This window comes from Mesoplodon mirus (assembly GCF_964341445.2).
Source record: "Mesoplodon mirus genome assembly, chromosome: 16".
Taxonomy (NCBI): domain Eukaryota; kingdom Metazoa; phylum Chordata; class Mammalia; order Artiodactyla; family Ziphiidae; genus Mesoplodon; species Mesoplodon mirus.
Window position 1 is genome coordinate 46,624,784 of NC_138992.1, and position 13,828 is coordinate 46,638,611.

The following is a 13,828-nucleotide window of genomic DNA, read 5'->3' on the forward strand; positions in this document are numbered from 1 at the left end:
CCCCCTCTAAGATCAAGAACACTCATCATAACACATACCATAATATACTATAATGTTACTAGATTCTTAAGCTTCCTGAGGAATCAGCTCTTTTTCTCATGCTCATATCCCTAGTACAGTGCCTAACATATAGTAAATGCTCAATTTGCCACATAAATAAGTGAAGCCCACCATGCCCTGGTCCCCCAGCAACCTGTCCCGTCTCATCTCCATGAACTTCTCTCTGACTCCAATACTTTGCAAAGTCCACAATGCCAAAACACTTGAATTTTTAAAAATAGGTCATGCTTCTTCACTTCTTGATACATGCAATTCCTTACATCTAGATTATCTTTGGGATCCTGTACACTGCAACTCCTTCAAAAGTGAGCTCTAGGAGCCCACCTCCTCCATGAAGCCTTCCCTGCCTCCTCTAGGCACACACTGCTTTGTTCATATATGCATTCTAATAAACATCTGCATTTTCACAGTCTGTTGATGTCTGGTGATGACCCACTAGAATATCATTTTTCAGACATATTCTGAATGAGGATCTAGTAAGAAATATGCCTTATACACCACACAGTACATGCATTCAGTCGTGTGACAGATATTCCATATTTACTCTGTGCTCTCTGGGCATACAACAGTGAACAAATCACACGAAAATCCTTGCCTCCAGGAAGCTTATATTCCAAAATTCTGAGATGGGTAAAGAAAGATTTCTTAGGCTTTCTCTATAGAAAAATGAAAGAGAGAAAAAAAAGAAAGAAAAGGAAAGGAAAGGAAAGAAAGGGGGGAGAGGGAGGGAGGGAGGAAAGAAAGAAAACTCAAAACACAAACAAGAGGAAAAAAAAACCCAGCTGGCCTTACACTTCTTCTTGACAATAATCAGCATCAGAAGACAATGAAACAATGTTGATGAAGTTCAATGGGAAAAATAAATGTGATACATCCAAGCAAAATTATGCCTATCTACCCATCCTTTTACCAGCACAAACAGGTGCCTGGAATGATGTTAGCCAAATGTTAACCCCAGTTATTTCTGGGTGGCCAGTTTGGGAACATGTGTTACTTTGCTTGTTTTAATTTAACTATATTACTTGAATTCATATTGGTCAGGTATCATTTTTATAAAAATAGTAGTTATTACTCTTGATTACAAAAAAGGAAAAAGAAAAAGCAATGTGCACCACAGATATCAAAGAATGAATTTATGAAGGGAAGAATAGTAAATTAAAAAAAAAAGTTTCACAAAGTAAACTTAACCTTACTACATTAGGTTTTCTACTCTATTCCACTTTATTTTCTACTCCATTCCACTTTATTTTTCTTAAACTCATTTTGTTCCACTAAATTATTTCAAGGTCCATTCATGAGTTATTATCCATAACTTGAAAAATACATATGAGGCTATTAGCTCAAGGATGGTAGAGATACTTTTCAAGTAAGGATCGCCAAAGAATGCCCAACACTTTGTAGGCACTTAATTAGCATTTCTTGATAAACTTCTGAATGAGTGAATGTTTTCCTCATTAAAACTGAAAGCGGGACTTCCCTGGTGGTGCAGTGGTTAAGAATCGCCTGCCAAGGCAGGGTACACGGGTTTGAGCCCTGGTCCGGGAAGATCCCACGTGCCATGGAGCAAAAAAGCCCGTGCGCCACAACTACTGAGCCTGCACTCCAGAGCCCACGAGCCACAACTACTGAGCCCATGTGCCACAATTACCGAAGCCCGTGTGCCTAGAGCCTGTGCTCAGCAACAAGAGAAGCCACTGCAATGAGAAGCCCTCGCACCACAAGGAAGACCCAACGCAGTCATAAATAAATAAATAAATAAATAAATAAATAAATAAATTTATTTATTTATTAAAAAAAAAAACTGAGAGCAACTTGAGAGCAAGTTTCATACTTTTTTTTAACCTTTGCATCCCCAGGGCAGGCACAGAGCCAGTTCTCATTAAACGCTGCACTGAACTGAACCCTACTAGCTAACAGCACAATACAGCACTTCATAAATAGGATGTATGACAAAGGAAACATTTCTCAGTTTCTTGGTAACTAAAATATTCAAATCAGGGGCTTTATCTGAAAAAACTTGTATTTGCTCACAGAAACATTATGCTGCCTGGAACAATCTCCCACTTAACAGATGTGAAGACTTTTCCTTTCCCAGTAATTCACACCCAAGCCTGCATGTGCCAGGAAGGAGAGAAACACCACCTATAAGGGCCTCCTCTCTTGCCTTCAAACCCCCATCCTCAAAACTTCCATTTTTCTTAAGCAAAGGAATTTCACAACTGTCAGATTACAGTTAATTTTTAAATGAGTTCATTTTCTCCCCCTCATGCTGTATTGTCTAATGGTGTCAGAAGAGCTGGGATACGGTCTGTGTGACCTTATTACTACAATCCTAATGATTTGTGTTTTTAAAAAAAATGAATGGATAAAGAAGATGTGGCACATATATACAATGGAATATTACTCAGCCATAAGAAGAAACGAAACTGAGCTATTTGTAATGAGGTGGATAGACCTAGAGTCTGTCATACAGAGTGAAGTAAGTCAGAAAGAGAAAGACAAATACCGTATGCTAACACATATATATGGAATTTAAGAAAAAAAAAATGTCATGAAGAACTTAGGGGTAAAACAGGAATAGAGACACAGACCTACTGGGGGTGGGCTTGGGATATGGTGGGGGGGCTGTGACGGGGCGGGGGAGAGGCATGGACGTGTATACACTGCCGGGCGTGGGGTGGATGGATGGTGGGGGGGTGGCCGTGTGGCGCGGGGGGGATCGGCTCGGTGCTTTGTGGCCGCCTGGAGGGGTGGGATGGGGAGGGTGGGAGGGAGGGAGCCGCAGGAGGGAGGGGATGTGGGTACAGATGTATATGTATGACTGATTCACTTTGTTGTAAAGCAGAGACTAATAAAAAAAAATTCTCTGAAGACTTTTCTTCTTTACAGATCCATGGTAGGATTCAAATGAGAGAGTTCTTTATGAAGGGATCTGAAAATGTAGCTTTCTTTTACAATAACCTATAACCTAAATCTTTATAAGAGAAAACAGTATCAACAAAACCCTAACCTTGAACAAATTTCACTTTTTAAAAGGAATTTCTTTCTTACTTCAGAGACTCATTATACCATTTCCTTGTGTTCACATTTGGAATTTGTCCATGTTTTTCAAAAAAGAAAACCATGGCTGCCCATTCTAACTGAAAAAAAAGTTTTTTTCACAGTTGGCAGATTAATTTTTCTACCTGGCTAAGGAAATTGTGAACTCTGGTTTAGTTTAGTTTAGCTCACTAAGATTTTTTTTTTTAATTTAGTTGGGGGAAGGGGCTGTCTTGGATATGACTTTTTTATTTTCCTTTCTCTTTCTTCCCCCTTCTAGCTGCCTTCTCTTGCACACTTTATTTTGATTATTGGTCTACTGGAGAGATGTTGACAAAACAAAACAAAATTATGAGAGTGGAAGTGGTGGAAGCCAGCCTGAGATGCAGCTCGCCCAGCATTATCTCTAGGAAGGGAAGTTTTTTATGTGAATATGTTTGTATTAATGTTTAACTGAACAACTAACACTTGAAAGAATTCCTTCATTAAAAAAAAAAAAAAAAAAAAAACTACAGAGAAGGCCAATGCTCCCTCTGGGCCCCCACTCCCCACCCCGTCCCTCTCCCACTCCTCTAAAGGCCGGTGTGTACAGTGTCCTCTCTTTCTACTTACACACAACTTTGAAACTACTAGGAATGGGAACCAGTGAGAACCACGGCGTGCCCTCCCCACCCCCACCCCCATCCCAAACACAAACATATACCAGGACTTCCTCCGACAGCACCACAAAGCGACCTTCCCACGTAATCCCAGTCCCCGGGTTCCCGCTCCTCGCGAGATTCCCCAGAAACCCCAGTCCTCTGTCCTCTCTCCGCGAGATACCCTGTCCTCGCTCCCAGCGTCCCGGTAACGCGACTCCACGCTCTGCGCTTCGTTCCGCTACCCCCCCGGACAGGGCGTTTGCGGGGAGAGCGCAGGGCCCTCGGCCCTTCCAGCGCCGCCTTACCCGCCGAGGACCGCGGCCCCAAGCAAAGAGGACACGGCCTAGCAGCGCCATGTAGAGCCTCCCAACATCTGGCCGGAAAAGCGGGCGGCGCAGGGGGCGGGCCAGAAATCCTAGAGCTATGAGGGCTGGGCTGGGAGCGGGCGGGCCCTAGCGGCCGAGGCGCCTCGCGCCCTTGCACCCGGGTCTGAACCCCAGGGCGCTGCCTCGCTTGGCCTCTCTCACGCTCTTTCTTGCTGTCTTTCCCTTTGTTGTCCGGATTGTTTTTTCTAGAGCTGGTAATGGCGGTTTATATGTCCTTGTGTTGGTGGACGAATTACTGTGCCAGAAAAGTTTGAAGACTGCAGAAACAAAAGGCATGTATACACTGCCGGAGGGCTCATGCCTTTTCAGTAATTTATGTTTATTCCTGAAGTGCATGTTTAAGTCCAAGCTGAACCACACATCATCAGAATAATAATATATTTAAGACAGCCTCCATATTCCTAAGGGGAAGTGGCTGAAATCTAATAGAAGTTGCAGATTCCGGGCAGCTTTGATTTTTCCAAGGACACATCGACTTTTATCTTATTGCCGAGAGACAGCGGGCCTCTGACCCTCCTGCTTTTGCTTTTTCTCTCTAAGGGATTAATAATATTCACTTCAGAATTAAGGGCAGATCTCTGGTTTATCATTCTTCATCTTAATGTAATGTACCTGTTGACATTCTGCATAAGCACAGATCACATTTCTTCCGTGCTTCTAAAATGTGAATATAATTCATACCTAACTCAAGATTATTGTTAAGATTAAAAGAGGATGCTTGTGAAGCCCTAACTTCAGACTGGTGACTGGTATGTGACACTGAGAGTTTACTAAGTGCCTTGCATTTTCTAAGTGCTGAGAAATTTAAAAAGCAGACCAGGACTGGACTTTCGGAACCTGGCCTGGCATTCACAGGTAGACCATGCTAATCTATTAGACATAAACCATCTCACAGAATACCAACCTCAGACAAGTTTACTCTGAGATCAGAAGGTGAGACAAAGCAAGTCCACTTCACAATTTTGTCTAAGCACAGACAAAAACAAGTTCCCGGTTGTCACCCACAAGTACCTGACAGCCCAGCTCTTGGCCCAGATGAGTGGCTATTTCTTTTCCAGTTGCAACTTTAACTTCATTTTAGTCTCCCCTCACTATAGGTAAGATTTATTGAGATTCTCCTTCATAGAATTGCCTGTGCTTTCTGACAGTATCCAATCCCCGCTTCCTTAGACCATCTCCCAAACCATCCAGCCAAGTCCAAATACTATAATAGGTCCTTTCTGACACACTTTTTCAGAGACACCCCATGATATCCCATGGTGTGTGTCCTACTTTGATGCAAAAAAATAAATAAACCCAACTGGTTCAACTATAGATGTGTCCCTGGTGGTCTTTGGCTGGAGGGCATTGACAGTGCCCTTACAGTATTAACTCATTGTCTCAGGTTGGGTTCCTCCAAAGCAGATCCTGAGAGGAGGATCCACTACAAATGACTCACTGGGGAACTTTGGAATACCAGTAAGAAAGGGAGGCAGACAATATAGGGTGAGTTATCCAGTTAACTAACAATGTAGGCAGTTAGACCAATGCCACAGGGAAACTCTGGGAGAAGATGGAGAGCACATGCTGCTATGAAGTGAATATCAGTGTTCCCCCAAAATTCATATGTTGCAATCATGACCCCCAAAGCGATGGTATTACAATGAGAAGTCAGCAGTTGCAAACCAGAAGGGGACTCTCTGTTGGCACACTGATCTTGGACTTCCAGCCTCCAGAGCTGCGAGCAATAAATACATTTCTGTTGTTTATAAACCACCCAGTCGATGGTATTTTGTTATAGCAGCATGAACGGACTAACACACATACCTCAGAGAAAGCCCACCTTCTCATGATCTTGAGAGTGAAGGAAAAGAACAGGACTCTAAGGATAACTAAGATTGAATTTCCCACAATCATGGACGGATGGATGAGGACTAAGAATGGGACTTAAATAAAATAAAATGATATTACTTTCACTCCTGAATATGGGGTTGAAAATTCATATATACTGTACCTGTCTTGAATGTGACACGAAAGAAATTATCATATTAAATTTTTTTAATTTTTAATTTTTCTTGAAATTGCAGGGCCTAAGAACACACCATGACTTCTGCCATCCTTCCTCATGGTTCAGCCTTAGCGTCTGCACCCCAGTTCCTCACACTTTCTCCCTCCCATCCCCATCCCACATACACACACATAAATACACTACCATCTTAGTGCGGCTGCCTCTGACCTCCAACATCAAGAGTCAGCTTCAATGTCATTTTCTCAGAAAGTTACCTTGACTTCTGGACTAGTTTAGGTCTCCCTGCTAGAGTTGCATCCAAGTTTGGTGATATCTGATACTTACACACTTTTGGGAGCCTTCTTTAAGAAAAAAAAAATACCAAATTAGGTACAAAAATGAATATTAATTTAGAATGTAAGAAGAAATCATAACAAATTACAAATGTCAAAAAAATCTGTAATATCACACATTTCATACAATCCAGAAAAGTAAGGTAATATGTTTAATTACTTAAGTGCTTAATTACCATACCACTATTTACACTTTTCCCCTACATTTTTTTGGCTGCATTGTCTTTGATCACCTCCTCATATATCAAAGATTTTGTAAGCACATTTTCTATAGAGGGAGTAGAAAGTTCGGGTGCTAAATCATGTGACCGCACACGTATACAGACTTGCTATTTATAGGACTGCTACAGATTTGTATCCTGCATAGGCAGAAATTCTGATAAATTCTATTGTGTCCAATTCCCATCATACACACACAAAAAGTATGGTGCATCATAATAGTAAATACTATATTGCTGAATATTTCTGACAAAGGAAAACTTCCATTATGACTATGCATCCATGAAACCATATCCTCTGCTTACAATTTTACACAATTGATACTAACTTCTTATTCCATACACTTCAAACATTTCAAACTTTGCTTCTCCTTCCATCCTCATATTCTTCCAGGACTGGACACGTTGGGACATATCTATATCTCAATACCACCTCTGGCCTAGACATGGATGTCACAGGGTACAGAGAAAGTATATTTCTGGAAGATAGTCCTATAGCAGTACAACTAAAATTTACTTACGCCTATACAGAAGAGACAAATAATCACAAAATATTTCTCATTTAGTCTAAGCTATCCCCAATTCAACTTCCTCTTAGCAAATCCCCCAACTGCTGGTGGTCACCCCAACATCATCCAACAGGAGAGGAGTTTTGACAAACAGAAGTGGAATGAAAAGTTATTTTAACCACAAGTGTTAAGATATCTTGCAACTTTTACTAAAAAATAAATGGCTCTGTGTCCTTGGAAGGATTGTGCAAGTGAGGGGACCTGAAGTTTACTAGCTTCAGGTAAATCCACCTTGTTCTACATTTTCATAGAGCCCTCAATTTCCCTTTTGTAGCTCTTGTCACAGTTGCAGTTGCATCTCTCTTTTTTGTATTAGAGGGGAAGAGTGGGGGTGAGTGTCTTTTATTTACTATCTTTCTATCTCCCATATCTAGCAAATGACTGGTAGCATAGTGAGCCCTCAAGAAACATTTGTTGCATGAATTTGTAAGCACTGAGACTGTTGCCATTTCTAAAGCCAGTACCATAAATATAATTTAGAGAACTTATAGCATTGACAGTCACTACCAAGGAATAGACTGGGGGCATGAAAGAAAGAGACCTTTCCAAATGCAGTGAGTTATTTCAGTTAGGCTGGAGCCATGGGGTTTGACTTCAAGGACTGAGGATATATTATTAATGAAAGCTAATATCTCTCAACTTTTTTCTCTTTGTCAAACTCTTCAGCATCCTGTGCACACATATCAGTAATCCTCATGAGCTTTCATGAGGTTGTCGACTGAAAAAAACAAAACAAAACAAAACACAAAACCTAAAAGTTTAGAATTATGTTTTATTTGGCAGACAAAACTGAGGACTTAAGCCAGGACACAGCCTCTCATATAGCTCTGAGAGACTGCTCCAAAAGGGTAAAGGAGGAGCCAGGATATACAGGAGTTTTTGCAACAAAGACCAGGTAGTAGGAACTTCAAAAGATTGCTGTTAATTAAAGAAAACCAGACATCTCAAGTTAAGGAATTTAGCACTTTTCTATGTATGAGAAGATGCAAGAGTCTGGGCTCACTGAAATCATTCCTTTGATATGCGCCGTAACCAACCAGGGTCAGTATCCTGTTCTTTCCCATCCTGAGTCCTCTCAGGGTGCACTGTCAGGGGTGGTTACAGCAGCTGAGGGCTGGGCAGTGGGCAGCCTGTTTCCATCCTGAGTTCCCTCAGGGCTCACTGTAAGGGGTGGCTGTAATGTGATGGCTTTATGGCTGTAACATCCTTTGTTTACTGATATGGCAGGCAACATTCTTCATTCACAGGTTTATACTATTATTATCCCCATTTGAAAAACTGAGGCACAGAACAACTAGGCAAACTTCCCAGCTAACAGTGATAGTATGTGAGCCCAGAGCTGTCTGGCTCTGGGGCCCAGCTCGCAGCCATTGCTAGTAGGGTGTAAATATGGGAGTCAGACTGCTGAGGTTCAAGCCAAGCTACAGGTCTCACTAGATGCCTAATGTGCAGCAAGTTATGAACTCTGTTTGATTTTCTTATCTGTAAAGTACAGATAAGAAGAGTGTTTACTTTGTAAGGTTCTATACAGGTTTAAATGAAATAACATATTTAAAGCACTTAGAATAGGGCCTGGCATATAGAAAAGAGCCAGTAAACACTCACTGTTATCATGCACATGGAGAAAGACAATTGTTAACCCAGGATTAGGGGGAAACCCCCGCCATCACTATATAATGATTTTTTCTTTTCCCATGCAATCACAGTCTCTTACTATTAAGCAAGTTCAACAAGATTATTATAGAAGATAAACTACTCCAAGGGAGAAAAAAAAAAGGGGAAAAACTTACAAAATTCCTGCTCAAGCATTTATTGTCTAGAAATTACATTCAATGCTATTTAAACTTTTGTTAGAGAGTTTTACGAAAACCTGACATATAGTGTCCAAAATAAGTTTGCCAAGTTCTGTTTGTACAAAATTATGCCTCACAGCTTCTGCTCAAGGGGAAGAGGTTGAAGAGGGTGATCAGTCCCACTTAGTTTGGTACAGTAATGGGGATACAAATTAAAAATAATAGACAATTCTCCCTGTTGAAACTAAGGGGAAAAACTCCGTTATCTCCCTTTTTTTAGAGCATTAACTTTAGAAAACTTTTAATTGTAAATTCTTTCTCTTTCTCTTTGAAATGAATGTAAATCTTTTTTATAAAGCTAAATAAACTTCTTGATAGCTTTACAATCCAGCAATGTCTTTCTCAGAGATCTGGGGGCCATTTCTTAGAAATGTAATTATCAAGAAAGAGAGTACCCCATCTTCTAGTTTCTGTGGGAAGGTTGGAGTCTAACTTCGGAGGACCTCCAGCTCCAACTTGCAAAATTACCTCCTGTCATAAAGATATGAGAAGTTTACTTTTCCTTTGGATAAAACCAATTAGTTAACACAGATGGTCACTCCAATTACCACGTAAAATTAGGATGAACAAAATGTGACAAACAGTGCTGTCAAGTCCTCCTTACTTGAAGACCAGTAATTTTTTATCTTGAGAACATGCATGGGATAGGTTATATCTGCTTGGCTATTGGTGAAATAAAATTAATATTTTATGGCAAGGCAAGAAAAATTTAAACATAAAATTTTTATCTGCCTATATGAGCCTCCTCCCTCCCCTTTAATGTGTATTGTGTATCTGCATTAACCAGACCTCCTTAGGAGATAACATTCTGTCTTTTTTTCTAACCATATATATATATATATATATATATATACATATATATATTTTTTTTTTTTGGCAGTATTCGGGCCTCTCACTGTTGTGGCCTCTCCCGTTGTGGAACACAGGCTCCGGATGCACAGGCTCAGCGACCATGGCCCACGGGCCCAGCCGCTCTGCGGCACGTGAGATCTTCCCGGACCAGGGCATGAACCCATGTCCCCTGCATCGGCAGGCAGACTCCCAACCAATGCGCCACCAGGGAAGCCCCATATATATATTCTTTTAAGTATTTATTTGTTTATTTTTAGCTGCATTGGGTCTTAGTTGCAGCTGGCAGACTCTTCGTTGCAGCACACAGGCTTCTCTCTAGTTGTGGTGCATGGGCTCCACAGCACACAGGCTCCAGGGCATGTGAGCTCTCTAGTTGTGGCACGTGGGCTCAGTAGTTGCAGCACATGGGCTCTCTAGTTGTGGTGCACGGGCTCTAGAGCAGCGGTCCCCAACGTTTTTGGCACCAGGGACTGGTTTCATAGAAGGCAATTTTTCCACAGATTGTGGGGGGATGGATCAGGCAGTAACGGGAGCGATGGGGAGAATGGTTCAGGCGGTAATGCAAGCAATGCGGAGCAACACATGAAGCGATGAAGCTTTGCTTGCTTGCCCACTGTTCATCTCCTGCTGTGCAGCCGGCTTCCTAATAGGCCATGGACTGGTAGTAGTCCACAGCCCGGGGGGTGGGGACCCCTGCTCTAGAGCAAGCGGGCTTAGTTGCCCCACAGCATGTAGGATCTTAGCTCCCCAACCAGGGATCAAACCCACGTCCCCTACATTGGAAGGTGGGTTCTTAACCACTGGACCACCAGGGAATCCCCAACATTCCTTCTCAATCTTGTAAAGGGTCAGGATGATCTACTACTCAATAACTCCGCAGGAGATAACCTTCCTTCTTAATCTTGTAAGGGGTTATCATGGCCCACTACTTGTTTTGTACATTTAGATCTGGATTGTGTAAATGGTCAATATGTAATTTGACATATAAACCTTTGTCTCAAAAACTTATATAACTGTGCTTTGATCTCTAATGAGTAGAATAGTCCTCAGAGATGTTTGAAAGACTGTCTCCTGGGTTATAATCCTCAGGTTGGCTCAAATAAAAATTTCCCTTTCTTTCTTAGATCAACTATTGATTAATTTTTTCATTGACATATGCATGGCATGGTTGGCAGGATATCAGAGATACCCACCAGAGGACACCTGGAGTCTACCCCAAACTGTCACTTGGTACCAGCATAGGCCCATTGAGCCCCACCAGCTTCTCAGTACTCCTCAGGTGTTCTGGTGAGTTCTCCTGATATCTGGATCTCATTGCTTTTAAGTGATGATTCTAAATTTTTATTTGAGCTGTTTTTACTTAAGACTTGGAATCTTAAGGGGCACCAGTGCATTTCTTAGGCAGGAACCTAGGGGGATCTGGGCAGGAGATTCAGGGAATCATAGGAGGCTGGGTTTTTTTAATTTGGCTTAAATTGACAAAACAATTTGATATATGTTCAGAACAAAACTTTTGTTAGTGGTAAGAAAGACTGAATCATTCAGCTCTGAAGAACAAGGGGCATTTGCTCCTTCCAGCCACAAGGTGTTCTTAGGTGACTAAGAACATAGTGGAAGTATCTGAGGATCAATCCTCATGATATGCAGTGAGGTCCCCACAGAGAACCCCACTATAATCATTAAGTAAATACTGCTTTTCCAGAGATGCACGAGATAAGGACTGATCATCCAGTGCTGGAAGCACCCACAGTGGTTTCAGACTGTCAGAGGGAGAAACTGAGACACTTGAACCAACCCAAAGGCAACTCCTCGGGGAGCTAGACTCAGAAGAAGCACACATCCAATCTACCACACTGTCCTCAGAAAGTTGTTCAGATGAGATTTAATATCTGAATTAGATTACCAAATTATTAATGTAAAATTGTTTCTCAAAGGCCAAACAGTTCCTGGGAAGATAGCCACTCAGGGGAATACCAGCTGGGTTTATGTATACTTGCAAGTACTTACTTATTTGGGTATTAAAGGAAATCCCACCCTGAAATGGCCAAGATAGTGTTCTTTAGGCACTCCAAAACTGAACTTTGTGTTCACAGTTAAAGAAAGCCAGTGGAAGGTAAGTTCTTACCATGGCAACCAGTCTGCTGGATCTCTGTCTGCAGGATCTACTGGAAACAAGAGTGGTAATAGTTTTTCTCTTTTCTAAAATTAGAATAGCAGGAGAAAATATGTGTAGGGCTAGCTCCTTGGATTCTTTGAATTGGAAAGACTTCTAAACTGTTAAAATTTTAGATACCTCTCATCTTATAAAACATTGTACTTATTTTAATTGGTGTGCAAAAGCCCCAAAAGGTTTCAGAATTCCAATGTGGCTTCATTGAAGGATTTGTTGTAGAAGGCTAATGAAAGATTGATATAAAAGGTACCTAAAACAAAAGACTTCAAGACTGATGTAAGTACTGTTCCCCTCTGTCCCCCTTTATTTGAGTACTCATTCTAGTAATCCTCTGAATTGCCGTTCCACTATGAAGAGACTATTGAATGGTTACCTTTAAGAATGGGACCACCTGAGGCTCTAGGTGAGCCTCTTCAGATCAAAGGCCAAACTGGGGGCCATAGTTAAAGAATTTTTTAAACCCAGGGAGAATCCTCGAATGTTTTTGTAAATGGATTACCAAGAGGGGAAGCTACCAGTCTAACAGAACCATAACTAATGTTGAGGGTCTGATTGGATTTCTTTTTTTTCCTTTGGCTTTCTCCCTTAAGCTAAAGGAGGGAAATGAAAACAATCCAACATAGCTGAAAAAGTAAGTCAGCCCTTCGATATCATTTAAGTGGCCACTCAATCCTTTGAGGAATTAAAAACAGATGTCCTTGGGGCTTCCCTGGTGACGCAGTGGTTGAGAGTCCACCTGCCGATACAGGGGACACGGGTTCGTGCCCCGGTCTGGAAAGATCCCACATGCCGCGGAGCAGCTAGGCCCGTGAGCCATGGCCGCTGAGCCTGTGCGTCCGGAGCCTGTGCTCCGCAACGGGAGAGACCACAACAGTGAGAGGCCCGTGTACCGCAATAAAACAAAACAAACAAAACAAACAAACAACAACAAAAAAAAACAGCTGTCCTTGTTTTATAAGTCTAGTCTTTACAGGACCATATGTGTGTCTCCAGAAACAATCCAAAGCCCACCAATCCTTTTACTACTCCACAAACCTCCCCTATTTGTCTTAAGTGGCTTGTAAGTATTGAAAAAATAAATTCTGGCTTTAAGGGAACAAAATTTCCTCCTAAGGGGAACTTGCATTTCTCCTCTTATGCCTTTGAGATATAAAGTCATATATCTGGTCTTCTCTAGGAACTCTTATGTAGGCCATCTTTTTAAAATGCAAATTTCAGGAAGGTAACTCTTAGGGAAAGAAAAAAACAAAAGAGAGATAGATAGTTAATTTGGAACTTGACTTGTCAAGAACAAATTCACATCTTAAGTGTCTTCTCAATAAATAATAGTTAAAAGGATTTAGCCATCTAAACAAATGACCTTGATTTGTTCCATCTGCCAGAAACCCAATTTGAATCCAATCTCTTTTGTAACTGATGGGTTTTATATTATTGTACCTGATTCATGGCTGAAATTTTGTTATAGGAACTATGGGGTCTCTGTGTCTGTGTGTTTGTATGTATCCACATAGGTGGTTTTAGATATATGGTATTGCTAAAATTAATTTATAAAATAACTCTATTTACTTGGCTGAAAGGAAATTAAGTGCTTATATAAAAACTCAAATATAAAAGAAACTAATCCAAATGAATTTCAGTATCACATGATCTAAGATTAACTTTAATGAATGAAATCAAGTTTAAGTGTGTTGTTTTAA

At 41.1% G+C, this 13,828-nt stretch overlaps 1 protein-coding gene across 2 annotated transcripts in view; it reads right to left on the reverse strand.

Annotated features, from left to right (window-relative positions):
• The window catches only part of DECR1 (2,4-dienoyl-CoA reductase 1), a 62,776-nt gene extending 58,647 nt beyond the window's left edge, over nucleotides 1–4,129 (reverse strand). For both annotated transcript variants that reach the window (XM_082601063.1, XM_082601062.1), the window contains exon 1: nucleotides 4,046–4,129. In XM_082601063.1, coding sequence (XP_082457189.1) covers nucleotides 4,046–4,096 — 51 coding nt within the window. In that variant the 5' untranslated portion in view covers nucleotides 4,097–4,129. The remainder of the gene's footprint in view (nucleotides 1–4,045) is intronic.
• Nucleotides 4,130–13,828: the final 9,699 nt, after the last annotated feature.